Here is a 14,466-nt window from a genome sequence, read left to right as displayed (position 1 = left end):
CCTGATCAGAATGGTCCTTAGGCTCTAGGCCCTATTTGATGTAGTGGTTAAAGAGCAGCAGGACTCTAATCTGGAGAACCAGGTTTGATTCCCCACTCCTCCATCTGAAGCCAGCTGAGTGACCTTTGGTCAGTCACATTTCTTCCAGAGCGCTCTCAGCCCCACCCACCTCACAGGTTGATTGTTGTGGGGATAATAATAACATACTTTGCAAACCTCTCTTAGTGGGCATTAAGTTGTCCTGAAGGGTGTTATATAAATCAAATTTTGTTGTTATTGTTCGGCCACCAGGGTAACTGGTTGGCCTCTGTGTGAAACAGGTTGTTAAACTAGATGGAGCACTGGTCTGATCCAGCAGGACTCGTCTTACATTTTTATGTAAAGTCTAAGAACACGCAGAAGCTGTTTTCACTGCCCTATGAAATGATACAATGAGTAAATCTGAGGTGCAGAGTATGAAGTGTGTAGGTTCATACAGGGGATAACATCATGTTTTCAAACAAGATGATAGAATATGCCATGATGACATAGGGGGTTGGAGCAGTAGAAAACTGACAAGAAAACACCATGTAAGATCACAGTGTTATATATGAAGGTTTCAGAATGTGGTGCCTCAGTCAGAACATTTGGTCTCTCAGGGCCAAGCTACACATGACAAATGACACTTGAACGGCAAGTGGATTGAGTGGAGGGCAAGTGAACAGGGAGAAATACACTTGCTGTTCAAGTGTCATTCGTCATGTGTAGCTTGGCCCTCAGTGATCCTAATTTTCTCACTTCATGCAAAGCTCTCAGGGAGGGAGGAAGCAGTACAGCAGCCTCCTTTGACAGGCACCCTGCACAAAATGAGAAAACAATCTCTGTGGGCCAGAAGAGGGAGTGGCCAGCAGGGTACTGGCTGGCTTTTCCCCCTCAAGCAGTGGAGGCTGTCCGGGGTCTGAGTCCCAGCCCCCAGACTTGCCAGGAGGGAGCAGTGGGAGGCAACCAGGAGGCAGTGGCCCTACCACCCCAGCCAGCAACCAGGTCCAGGACCTGCCCACTCCAAGGGGAAGGAGCGAAAGGCCAAAGCCTCAGAGGACTGGAGGGAGCAGGGAGAGACCAGTCAGTCCCACCCTCCAGGGGGAAGAGAGGGGGATAAGCAGACCAGAGGAAAAGGGCCAAGGCAGGGGGAATAGGGACCCAGCAGCAGCCCAAACAGAGCCCTTACCAGCCAAGGAGGAGAAGCAGCCACTACAGCCCAGAGCCACACCCTGGCTAGAGGACAGCAGCCTGGCTCAGGAGTTGCTAGGAGCCAAGCCCCTCCAGGTGGAGCTGCCACAGGCATTCTGGGGGAGGAGATGGGTAACCCCGCCCAGCATCAATGAGCAGGCAGCCCAGAAGCTGGCCAGGGCAATTCCTCATGAGCAAGGCCAGGCATGCTCAGCAGCACAGAAGCTGGCTGGGGCAGCTCCTAATGAGCAAGGCCAAGGAGACCTCAGCTGGGGATGGCTCACACTCAACCCCACCCTGCCAGCAAGGTAAGGAAGCCTAGAAGGGATTAGTGATAGGAGGGAAACACCTGAGGGAAGGCACAGCTGGGCCAAGTCAGGAGAGGGAACAAGCCTGGAAGGAGGGCGGGGTGAAGAAAGGAAACCCTATAAAGGGTGGCTGGGAAGAGCTCTGGGTTGGTGGGTGTGAGTAAGGAGTGATGGTGAGCAGAGCAGAGCAGAGCAGAGCAGAGCAGAGCAGAGCAGAGCAGAGCAGAGCAGAGCAGAGCAGAGCAGAGCAGAGCAGAGCAGAGCAGAGCAGAGCAGAGCTCTGGGAGGAGGAGATGATGGAGGATGTAGGGGGTAAGCAGGCCAGCGAGTGGACTGAGAGGGAGTCAGGGTGATGTATACCATCCCTCCTTCCACAGAGCAGGGTCCTGCAGCATCCCTGGTGCCCCTCTGACGTCAGGGCCGGCCCAGCTGGTGCCCTGCCCGGCGGCAGCAGCGACAAGCCCTGACAGAGGCTTCTGTGAACCTTGGCATGCTGCCAACTTACTCATGAGTAACATTAAGAGGAGGCATTGTAAGAAGTTGTTCACATAACAGATGGCATTGCACAGCATAAATCACAGAGGAATGTGAATATCAACCTTTCAGGCTGCCCTCTGCCTTACTAAATAGAAAGAAGAAATGGCTGGGAAGGAAAAAACAAATGGATATTTCATATGAACTGCAGCATCTCAAATGCTAGAAGTACTGGGACACATTCAGCTGTTTTCCCCCATAGACCCAGGTTCAAATCACCTTGATACATAGCTAGTGTTATGTGCTTTCTTCTGTGCTGCCAGAGCCAAACTAGATGTGACAGTTTGTCTGTTCCACTCACATACAAAGTGAGGGTGGATGGCTTATTTTTTTACATTAAAAGCAGTGCATGGGTGATGGAACTGAATTTTCCTCATAACCCAGCCTGACTGACTTCCAGCATTGTGGCTGAATGGAAAGAAACAGGCAGAAGCAAGAACAGAAAGGCTGGGAAGGAGGTGATTTAGCTTCCCTCTCTCATATGTCTTTTTTGGTGTGAAAAGTTGGCACCTCTTGTTAATATGTGAATGTGTCCAACATGTGCCTGACACATACAATTTGCTATGAGTTGTACAGGGCAATTTTTAGCAGATTTGTTCACACAATCCTACACAAATCTACTCAGTGGCAATAACTGCACTGTCTGATTTGTCCATGAGTGTGGCTTGGTTTAGAAATGTTTGTCAATATATGGAGCTTGGGGAATCAACTTGCATAATCAGGGTTTTTTTTTCTGGGAAAAGAGGTGGCAGAACTCTCAAGAGGGAAATGAGGAAGAAACACGTAGGATTCTTTGAAATCATATTTTCATGCACTATTGCCGAGTATTTTCAAGAGGTGCCACAACTCCGTTCCACCGTGTTCCCGCTGAAAAAAAGCCCTGTGCATAATCCTTCCTCCCTTTACAAACTTAAAAATAATTTGACAGTTGGTAAACCAACAGTGGTTTATTTCCAGCAACAATCCTGGTTTTGAGGGCAAGAGCAAACCATAGTTTGCCAGTTCAGATGTAACAGAAAATCATGTTTTGCTACAAACCCAGAAACAGTTAATTATCTTGGTGTGCATAAAGTGGGTATGAAAGGATGAAGAGGAACTGCATGAGTTAGTCCTTGTTTCTTTTAAGGCTCATTCATATAGTGGCAAACCATAGCATTTGAAAGGAGAGAAGAGAGGGGAGATAGGTATAGGGTGATTCCTCAGCCTCCTTTCATGTTAGATCCAAACCAAAGTTTTAGTTGCAATTCTACTCCTGCTATGTATGCATACACCATTCAAAGCAATGAGACTTCTTTTGTAAATGATTTGCCATCAAGATGCAATGTTTTAACTGTAGTGTTCTGCTTTGCTTTGCTTTTTTCACATCAGTGCAGCTGAAGATCCCAAAGGAAATACTGGAGGAATGAATAAGACAGGAAGAAAAGGTCAAACAAAAAGGAATTCAACGTAGGTCCATGGAAGGTAGATGATGTCAAACTAATCTGGAAAAGATAATTGGTTTTCTGGACAAGGGAAATGTAGTCAGTTTAGTTTTGTTTGGATTTCAGCAAAGCATCTGATATAGTACCATATGGGAGATTACTACTCAAATTGGAAATCATGGGCTGTATGGTGGTATCATAGATAGACAGATAAGGAACTGGTTAAAACAATAGGCAAAGAGCTGTACAAAAAGACAGTTTTTCAGGTTACAGAGTGATATGCAGCAAGAATATCAAACACTGGAAAACTTATTTTCATTAGCAGTTTGGGTGCTGGAAAAAGGATGCTGATGATAGCCGATATGCAGCTGGACTATGATGGTAAATTTAGGAGGCATCATTAACACAGATGAAGGCCATATAAGGGAGCATTGAAATGGGATGAGATGTAATTACTGTACTGAGTGTTATCCATATGATTTGATAAAGAATAATAAGTTCTTTGGTCTGCACTTAGAAATTATGAACTGGAAATGAAAAAGAGAAAAAACTATCTCCAAGTCTTGGTAAATAACAAAATTACTAAGGGCCACCAACATTATTCACCAAAATGATGAATTTCAGTGTGCAGAAGGATATGCAGAAATGCTGACATGATTAAAGAGGCTATCATGATAAAAGGGGGGAAGCAGTGCTTTTCTACATTAGCAAGACAGAGACTAAGAGAGGATAATATTATACTCTACAAATGTATGAGGAAAAGATGTATATCAGAGTTTCCCAACTTTTTTTTCCATGGAGGAACCCCTAAATTAATGTTTCAAATCCCAAGGAACTCTTTACCTATGAAAATGTTTACAGGCCAGAAAAAAGTTGATGAATATATAACGTTAGCTTACATAACCTTAATAACCATGGTATTTCTAGGGATGTTTGGAATTTTTACAGTATTTTGAAATTTTAATCGATTTCTTACATGATTTCTCACAGAACCCTTCATGGTGTCCTGTGGAACTCTGGTTGGGAAACACTGATATATATGGAAGCAGAAGAAATTAAGAGAATCTGAGTGCAAATACCAATATGTAAGGTAGGAAATTACTCAGATCAGAATCAAAACCATCTTGGGACAAGGGGAAACATTACTATTATTTATTCGATTTTTAGTCTGCTTTCCCTGCAAGCAAGCTCAGAGCGGATAACATTAAGTTGAAACATAATACAATATGCAATATAGACAATTAAAACTGGCAACATTATATATATATATATATATATATATATATATATATATATATATATATATATATATATATATATATATATATATATATATATATATATATATATATATATATATAAAATATAGACAATTAAAACTGGTGGCATTAAAAGAGCAGTTGCAATTGCACAGCCCTCCCTCAGCAGTATATATTGCACAATCCTGCATGTAATCATTTGGGTCCATGGGGGCGGATGGTAGATAACAAATAAAAGCAGAACCCAGGAGCAGGCTATGCAGATAAACCATACATTGAACTACATGGATTCAAGAAGGCCATGAAGAGCTGTAATGATGCCTTGTGGTGCAGGGTTCACAAGGAATGTAATCAAAGCACAATGCACTAAGTAGCCTTGCCATTCCTCTGCCGGGGGTGGGGGATCCCCTGCTCCCACCTTCTCCACCCACCCCCACTTACATGACCAGCAGGGGGGCATGCCCCCGGGGCACCCCCTGGCAGCACGGGTGCACCCCCAGGCAGCACAGCACGCCTCTGCACCCCACAGCGGCGTGCTCCCTTGCCCCGCAACAGGCCCATTTCGGGCTGAATTGGGCCTGCGCCGGGGTGTGTGTGTGGATTCAGCCCTTTGGGGAGCGCACACAGTATGCTCCCAGGCCACCCACTGACCCATGTGATGATGTCACTTCCTGGAAGTGACATCATCATGCATGCTGGGAGAACTCCGAAGCCAATGCAAGGTACATGCCAGTGTCCCAGTCTCCCACCAGGGACTTAAGGGACCTGCCAACCCTAGCACTGTGGGGAAAGAAGCCAGTATCCAAACACTGATGAGAAGCAATCCCGTCACTTTCCAGAATGTTTTCAATCAACACTTTATTTTCAATGACTAGGCAGAAGAACATGAGCCTCCTTGCTGAACACTTTCTGCTGCTGGAGTCTTAGGTAACAGTAAGCTGCCCCTTGACTAAAAGCTTTAAAGGTAACTGCCAAAATATATGTCTTAGACCAGGAGCCTGAATGCAAACAACATGGTGCAGATCTGCTTCCAAAGCATGAAAATAACAGTATACTTTATATTTTGCTAAAGCTGTATCTTTACTTTCTGTCTCTATTGATTTTGGACAACAAAGGACTGGGTCATGGGGTCTCCTAAGTTGTTAGAGTTGATAGTAAAATCATTACTCCCTTTAAATGTAAATATTGCAACTAGGCAGAAGGCCATTTGCAGTCAGTCCTGTCAGATTAGAAACATAAATTACTCACTGTATATTGATAAATGCAACAGCTTCAACAAAATAATACAGACTCTGAAATAGTCCTGTACATGCCAATATTCAAATCAAACTCACAACAAAAATAAAGTACAAGTTATGTAACCTCTTTGACCACTTTGTAACCTACAAAGGAACTAGAATTGCTAGCCTCCAGGTAGGGGCTGGAGTTTTTTCAGAATTATAAATTATTTCTAGACTACGAAGATCAGTTCCTTTGGAGAAAACGGCAATTTTGGAGGCTGGACTTCTGAGATCTGATCCCTTCTAAACTCCATCCTCCCCAGACTCCACCCCCAAAATCTCTAGGAGTTTCCAAACTTGGAATTGGAAGACCAGAGGACCTAAAGGTCCTCACACTTACCTAGCACTCTAAGCAATAAATCCCAGGCCCTACAGTAGGTAGTAGACAAGAGGGCTACAATGGTAGCTCGTTTTATAACTCCTTTTAATTTGATAATGACCAAAGAAGAGGGGGGCCAAAATTAGAAAAGCAAAAAAAACCCTGCAGCTGAAAACAGAGTCTTGTCCTACTGCTAGGCTCAAAGAGATGAGATGCACGCGACGACGTGCAAAACTTGCGCGAGGAAACGCGATGTTTCGCATTTTCCCCGTCGCAATCCGGAAGAGGGCGGCATGAAGCGCCTTAAGGTTAGTCTGGTTAAGGGTGAGCCTAACCAGTGAGAGAGTCAAGGGCAGTCGGCAGGCAAAAGATGCTAGGACTAATGGCTGATGCAGCAAGCTCAGAGATCAGCACTGGATCAGAAGGGGATGGGATGACAGGGAGTCTGCTTGAACCCTGTTTCCTGCCCTCATTGATGCTGTTTTTTCAGAGGGGGGGTTGGAATGGGAATATACCACCACAAAATAGTTTTAAAACTGACAAGGCAGTGATAAAATGGAAAATCACAACCATCTTGTCAGCATCTTCCTAAAAGTAGTAGAGGCATGCTGAAACTGCACTCTGGGACAGGAAGGATTAAATGTTTCAAAAGCCTTTCCCCACTGCATTGCACTAAATGCAACGCTACAAATGTTAACCAAATTAACACCTCCATTCACAGGTAACAGCAATGACAATACAAATTAGTAGTAGCATGCCTGCGCAAATAAGATTAGAGGCAAGTGCTGAAGAATCTTCAGGGCTAGCAACTTTTATATTACACTGGTGTGTTCCAGCTAGGATTTCCAGCCTCCTACTGCACTAGCCACTGCTCAAGTAGAGGTGGGGAGGAGAGAAATGAAGGCCTTAACTGATTGCTGTGGGCCCTTTGGGGTAAGACCTCAATGTTGCCCATGCCACAATGATGTCACCTCCTGTATGACCAGAAGTGATATCATCACATAACTGGGTGAAGTCCTGGTATTCAGGCAAAAATCATAAAGTTCCCCCCCCCCAAATAATAGAGTGGTTCTGGCATGGCAGACACGTGATGATGTCACTACTGGTAGTAATGTCATTATGTCACCAGAACACTTCAAGTCCCCCTAACTACCCACCATCTAACCCCCTTACCTGGCAACCATGGTTCCAGCACTGTGCTGACACATAACTGCACCTACAGTAATGTTAATGAAGTAAGTCAGTAGGGAAGGGGCTTACTCTAAAAGGGATTGGGAAATAATAACTGAGTTCCAATGGTGAGTCTTTAACTACGCTTGCCAGTTTACGCTTGCCAGTTACATAATAAGTATTCATCGGTTCCAGGGCAGGGCTTTCTTCCCAGGGCTTTCCCAACACCGTCCATCTTATGTTTCTACCTTGTGCGGGACTCCAGGATGTTCTTTACTCCACCTTCTACAGTCTTTGGTGTCCTGTCAGCTCTTATAGGCCTGCTCCTGGCCACAGTTCTCTTTCAGACCTCTTGTTTTCTCTTTTCCCTCCCCTTTTCTTCACTGTCTTTAGTCCCCTCAGGAAAAGGCAATTTTCTTATGTCAGAGTCAGGAGCTCTTGGTAGATGTAGTCCCTCAAGTATTCCATTATTTATTTAATGATTAAATAATACATAATCAGAAGGAAGGATGAAAAGTGATTGTAAATCACCTTTTTGCGGGATCACCAATTATTTAAAAGTTGAATTCATGCACACTTCAAACTGCAGTTTTGTTTTTCACATATACCCACTAAGAGCAGGTGAGACTAGTAGGATTGCCAGGCTAAACTGGTTGCCAGGCAGCGCTCCCCTCTCCCATATCCTGAGGGAGGAATTGGCAGAAATCAGTGCAATCTTATATATGAGTACTGGCACTTTTTTAAAAAACAAAACACTGAAAATGTTGATTACCTATGGATATACAAGATGACCATCCTGACTGCCAAATCAGTGAGAAGAGACGTTATGTAAAATTCAGCTACAATGTCTATCACATTTCTGCATATTTATTTTAATGAACATTGCTATTAATGAACCATATTCTAATAATGAACGACTCCAGGGTGTTCTTTAATAGACTATAGGGCAGTTCTGGGATACACGAAGACAGCACCTCATGTTTTTTGCCTTAAAGCATATCCAGGGTATGAGACTGGTAAGGCATACCCTATAGTAACCAATTGCTACTGGGATATCCTTCAGTCATCAGAAATGTTAGATAATTTTCTTTTGTGGTTTTTAAAATATATATGCAAAACTGTAACTCTATAAAATACAGAAGATACACATTTAATAATGTATACCTCTAGCAATGAGCCATTGTATTTTGAAAAGTAGCATTTTCACCATACAGGTGTGGTATATCTATAAGAATCTAAATAACAAAGTGGAAACTACCTTCCTTAATGCAACATATTAAGTTCAGCAGACAGTGAAAGAATGCTGCACTGATGTTTGCACCAACCATAATATATTAGACTACAGAAATGCACTTTGACATGAATAACTGATACACATCCAAGAATATTTTAAAGGATTCAGAATAAGCAAAGGGAAATGGCAATAGGTAGAATGATCACCATGTAATATTTTCCCTCCAGTCTCCTTTAAAAACATTACAAAAGATAAGCCCAATAGAAGCAAAGTATGAAAGTTGTCTGTGACACTCTGTATGGAACTGGTGCCTTACCTTTTCTCCTTTCTGGCCTGGCAAGCCAGCTACTCCTGGCAATCCTGCTTCTCCCTGTTTAAAATAAAGCCAGAATTTTTATGCTGAAAATGGAACATAAGCACACTCCTATATGGATAGTGTTATCTAGGGCTCTCAGTTCCCCACCAAAACATTCCCAGGAGAAAAATAATCTTTAAAAAATTGCTATCAGGCAACAGCATAACATCATTTCCAGGAAAAACCTAAAAACGATGTCAGTCCACTCTGGGAATTGCCAGGAATTCTATGGTCCTACCATAGAGTATCTGGCGATTCCTAGAAAGGCATGGTATCACTTCATGGTTCTCCACAGAAGTGATGTCATGCCACCACCCAATGGCACCCCCTCATGTATGCTCCACACAGACCCCCCTGCTAGGTACCAGGCCATGCCCGGCCATGCCTGGCAATCCTAATGTTATTTTATTTTAAGTCCACTAAGAATTATACCCTTGTAAACTTATTGACTGCAATTAGAAGTGTGCAACTCCACTTAGTAGGGTGGCCAACTCTAGGATGGAAAATTTATGGAGATTTGGGTGTAGAGCCTGGGAAGGGGGAAGGAAGGAGCTGAACATCACTGTTGCCATCAGCAATGGTGTGACATCACTTCCAGAAAAGAAAAAGAAAAAAAGAAGCTCCCCTATGTCCGCATCCCCATGTAATTTTACTGCAGAATTTCCAACAATTCCTAGAGAGGACTGACGTCACTTCTGGATTTTTCCCAGAAGTGATGTCAAGCCATTGCGGACTTAGTTCATGGCTCTCTGACTGACAACATCGTGGTAAAGGCACATGCAAAGAATTCAGCTTGCTACTTTGTAATATGTCCATTAAACAAGGCCTAGGTAATGTGGGAAAATGTGGGGGAAATTGGTGAACTTTCCAGGGGGCCCCAGCTGAAGGCACATTGTTGTTTCAGAAATGTTTTTTTCATTCATGACAAGTCCTGAGCTGCATGAACGCAATGGGATCATTTATATTTGTGAGTCTTTCTTACAAGTTTGTACTTGGGTGTCACTCACAACTGAGCCTCTTGCAGTCTTATTGATAACTTTCTGCATCTGATGTGCCTGGATGCTTTGAAGTTCTTTTTTTTTTCTTGTGTCCCCTATTTTGCCCCATTTATCTGAAGGTTGCCAGAATGGCACTTGTCCAGCTTCTGTTGTCCCTACACATAAGGAATTTGAGTCTATCATCATTGTTCTTCCTTAGCACTCCAGCTATATTAACACTGTGGTCCTGTTCCTATGCTTCAATTACGAATGAACCAAAGACTCCCACATACTGTGTGGGCTCTCAAACTAGCTATTCCAGGAATCAGCCATTTCTACTGTTTTGGAAATTTCTTCTCTGCAGCATACCTTGGAGTGACATTTACCCAATCAAAGTGAACAGTTTAAATGACCCTTTATTACAGTTTTTTTGTCTGTCTTCTAGATTACTCTAATCTTCTTTAATGCTGAACGGTTAACTGACAATCTACACGAGGTGCATTCTCTTCTATTGAGACATATTGGTCACTTACAGTGAAATCCTAAGCAGAGTTACTCCAGTCTAAGCTCATTGATTTCAATGGGTTCAGATTGGAGTAACTCTGCTTAGGGTATCACTTTTAGTTATTATTACTCACTATACAGATGAAGCTTTCCCTAACCCATTGCTTTCCCATTGCTATTCTGTGTTTTTTCATACTCTATTTGTTGCAATTAGTTTTGTATGAAGTGTCATTGAAGGGCAGCATATCCAGTGTGGGCTATTGTGGTGCTATTTTCTTATCTGACCAGGAAGAAGGCTTTGTGAAGGTTTGTTTGTTTATTGCTGCTTATTTATTAATTGTTGCTATCACTGCTTTTCTCCTCAACAGAGACCTAACATGGCTTACATCATTGTTCTCCCCTCTTTCATATTATCACAACAATACTGTGAAATAGGTGAGGCGAAAAGTCAGTGTCTGGAGATTCAAACCTAGGTCTCCCAGACCTGAGTTCAATTCCCTGACCACTATACTATGCTGTAGGGTTGCCAACTCCAGGGTGAAAATTCTAAATGAACAAGTGGTCATTGCAAGCCTCGTTCATTGCTGTTTGTTGCTGTTCATCAAGCCAGACAGTCTGGCACCTGCAATCAATTCCCTTGGCAACTTAGGCAGGGATTGTCTGAACTCTGTCTGAACTCCTGCTGTTGCCCTGGAAATCCCAATCTAAGCCCAATTTAGCTTGATAGGCAGGTCTTCCTTTTAAGTGTGGAGCTCCAAATTTGTTACAAGGGAGCAAAGACCAGGGGGGCGGGGGGCTCCCAGCTCTGACTTTGCAGACAGTGGAGAGGGAGAGAGTTGCTGTTGGCATTTTGACAGAGAGAGTGCATTGGAGCTCGAATTTTCTTTGTGTGTGATAGGAACTTGAACCCCTTCAAGTTCCAGGGCTGCTGCCAGGCTTTGGGACAAGCTATTATTTATTATTGGTACCTTTCCTGGTGCCTGCTCAGGTAAGGTTTCTGGGAGTGGTGTGGTAGGGATCTTGACCAAACTTGGATGATGGCTGGAGGAAAGCCTGCTGGCCCCATGAACATCCAACCACGAACATGTTTGTGAACAGGTCATGCTCGTAAGTGTTCGTGAGTCCCTGTTTGTGGATGGCAACAAACAATGCACTTCATGTTCGGTTTTTTTTCTGTTCATGCCCATCTCTAATTAAGATCATCAGGAAAAGTCTCAAAGACCTGGGTGACCTGAGGAAATTACCTCCCTCCCTGTAATATGGCCACACCTATCCAATAACTTCAAACCAATCTTTGGCCACCCAGCCTTGACATTTTTCCTCAGCAGAAGCCTAAGCCATTATGGAGCGGAGATCTTAAAAGGGAGCTCAGGCAGCTAAGGAAGCGGTGGGTGGCTGGATAGTCTCTGACAGCTAAGAGTAGAACAAAAAAGAGAATAAACAAGAGTGATTGAAACTCTTCCCTCAAGCTTGCTCTGCCCAGTGAGGCTGCCTCTCCCTGGGGAGTGAAAAAGTGGAGGACACTGCACTGCAGTGCTAGAGGAGATATAGGCTTAGCACCTCCTCTCATAAACCCATTTCTTACTGTGCTCCTGCTCTCTCATTTAAAAAAATCTGGCTTTAGTGTTTTTTCTTGTGACCCCTCCCAGTAGCCATTAGTTTAAATGGGCTGGGTTCATAATGGTTGGGACATATAGTAGGGACACAATGTGGTTTTGAGCCTGCTGGATATGTGGAGGAGAAGAAAATTCAAAAGCAACTATGGGCTAGTGCGTATGTACATACACGCCAATGTTGGTAGGAGCATGTGAGTTGTCTGGAACCTGCCCCCTCCCTGAGAAACATGATCCCTGCCACATATAACATCGGTACCACCAATTCTCAATGCACAACTGCATTCACAGAAACATAGAACCATAGAGTTGGAAGGGACCCCAAGATTCATCTAGTCCAATTCCCTGCACAATACAGAAAATTCACAGGTATCTCCCTCCCTTACCTCCCCTATTAAGCCCTGCTCTACACCCAGAGGAAGGCAAAAAACCTCCAGGTTACCCAGCCAAACTGACCTGGACGAAAATTCCTCCCTGATCCCAAAGTGGTGATCAGCATTACTCTGGTCATGTAAGAAGGCCACGAAAGCCTAGCACCAGCTCATCCCTTCACACCCCCTCTCCTGATATGCATAAATTCATATTGAGTCATAGAATCATTATTGCTGTCAGGTGGCTATCTAGCCTCTTCTTTAAAACTTCCAAAGAAGGAGAGCCCACCACCGCCTGAAGAAGCCTGTTCTACTGAGGAACTGTTCTAACGATAAGCAAGTTCTTCCTAATATTTAGCTGAAAACTCTTTCACTTTAATTTTAACCCGTTGTTTCTAGTTCAACCCTCTGGAGCAACAGAAAAGAACTCCATTCCTGTGGACTGCAAAACTTGAATGTCTACAAGGGATGTAACAGTACCACATGTACTATCGATTTACTGTGGAGTAATCCGCCTTCCAAATGAAAATGAAATAGCAGATGCACAAGAGTTCAAGGATGCCTTTTTATAGATTGACCTCCAATCAGGTAGTAAACCTCTATAAGCTTTTAATTTTGTTTCCCTTAAGCTACAGATCCTGATTAGCTCCATCCCCAACACACATGCAGAGTCAAGATGGTATAGTGGTAAGAATGTTAAATTAGGATCTGGGAGACCCAGGTTCAAATCTCCACTCTGCCAAGGAACCTTGCTGGGCAACTTTTAGCTAGTCATACACTCTCAGGCTACCCTATTTCACAAAGAGTTATTGTGAAGATAAAATTGGAGGAGAAGAGAATGATAAAGCCACTTTGGGGAGAAAGATGGGTATAAATGAAGTAAGCAAGTAAATAGCTTCCACAAACTGTGCAGAACAACTCATGGCCTCCAAGCCATTTTTTGTGTATTTGCCATGTCTAAATTAGTAAAGTCTACATAGCATAATTTAGAACTTCCTCTAATGTCAAATCTCAGCTGAGATATAGGGCGGAGAGGCGTTGTTTGCCATCTGGCATATCCATATCTCTGATAAATAAAATTGTAACTAAAGAAATATTCAGCAACAGTGCGACAAGTACTAACTCAATACAGATCACGTAAGGCACGAGCAACACGCACAAAATTAATCTAATACCTTGTTTGGATAGCAAAAGCATTTTTCTTCAGGTTTTTGTTCCATTATTGGAAGTGCATGTATTTCACCCACATGAACAGTTGATGGTGATGCTGCAGTAGTTTTCAAGTGTTCTTCCAAAGGACACTGAAATTATAAATGTTATTTTGATTTAAATCATCAACATGGTTCAAAATCTATTTCCTTACAATATCTTCCAGATCAGTTAAGGCCTTACTTTTTGAAAATAATAATGCTGTGGATGCAAACATTATGTATAGCATTTATTGTGTATAGCCAAAGGCCATTACAATCAATCACAAAGAACACAGAACATCAAACGTAAATAACATCATTAAAATTACCAGATCTGAAAGTGCTTATCGCATTAAAACATTTCACCCTTCAGATACAACTTTCTCTCATATTTTTTTGGCTGCCAAGCCAAACAATGACACTCTGTATGAAATGAGTGAGTTAGTATACAAGAGAAGAAAAAACAGCTTCCCTGCTTCTGAGGAAGAGTTTAAACCCTTCACACTGCAAGAAATTTGGTTCTAGACCCTGTGTAAAGAAGGCAGGACCAAATATAATGAGATAAATTCTCTTAAATTGGAGGTCTGCAAATATATAAGTGCAAAGCAAATGGTTGGCGGAAAGCAACCATACAGCAAAGCTGTCGGCAGGTGTCGAACTGCTATTCTGAGATTTTGAAGGGTAATGCTAATTTAAGCCAGAGGGAAAATTTGGAGCTGGAG

At 43.0% G+C, this 14,466-nt stretch overlaps 1 protein-coding gene across 1 annotated transcript in view; it reads right to left on the bottom strand.

Annotated features, from left to right (window-relative positions):
* The window catches only part of LOC129324215 (collagen alpha-1(XIX) chain-like), a 141,862-nt gene that overhangs the window by 12,843 nt on the left and 114,553 nt on the right, over positions 1-14,466 (bottom strand). The window contains exons 7-8 of the mRNA XM_054971318.1: positions 13,730-13,855; positions 9,051-9,104 (exon numbers count right to left, since the gene is read on the bottom strand). Coding sequence (XP_054827293.1) covers positions 9,051-9,104; positions 13,730-13,855 — 180 coding nt within the window. The remainder of the gene's footprint in view (positions 1-9,050; positions 9,105-13,729; positions 13,856-14,466) is intronic.

The sequence above is a fragment of the Eublepharis macularius genome, chromosome 1 (assembly GCF_028583425.1).
Source record: "Eublepharis macularius isolate TG4126 chromosome 1, MPM_Emac_v1.0, whole genome shotgun sequence".
In the NCBI taxonomy this organism is placed as follows: Eukaryota; Metazoa; Chordata; class Lepidosauria; order Squamata; family Eublepharidae; genus Eublepharis; species Eublepharis macularius.
The sequence above is the reverse complement of the archived record's forward strand: the minus strand, read 5'-3'. Positions and strand labels throughout refer to the sequence as shown.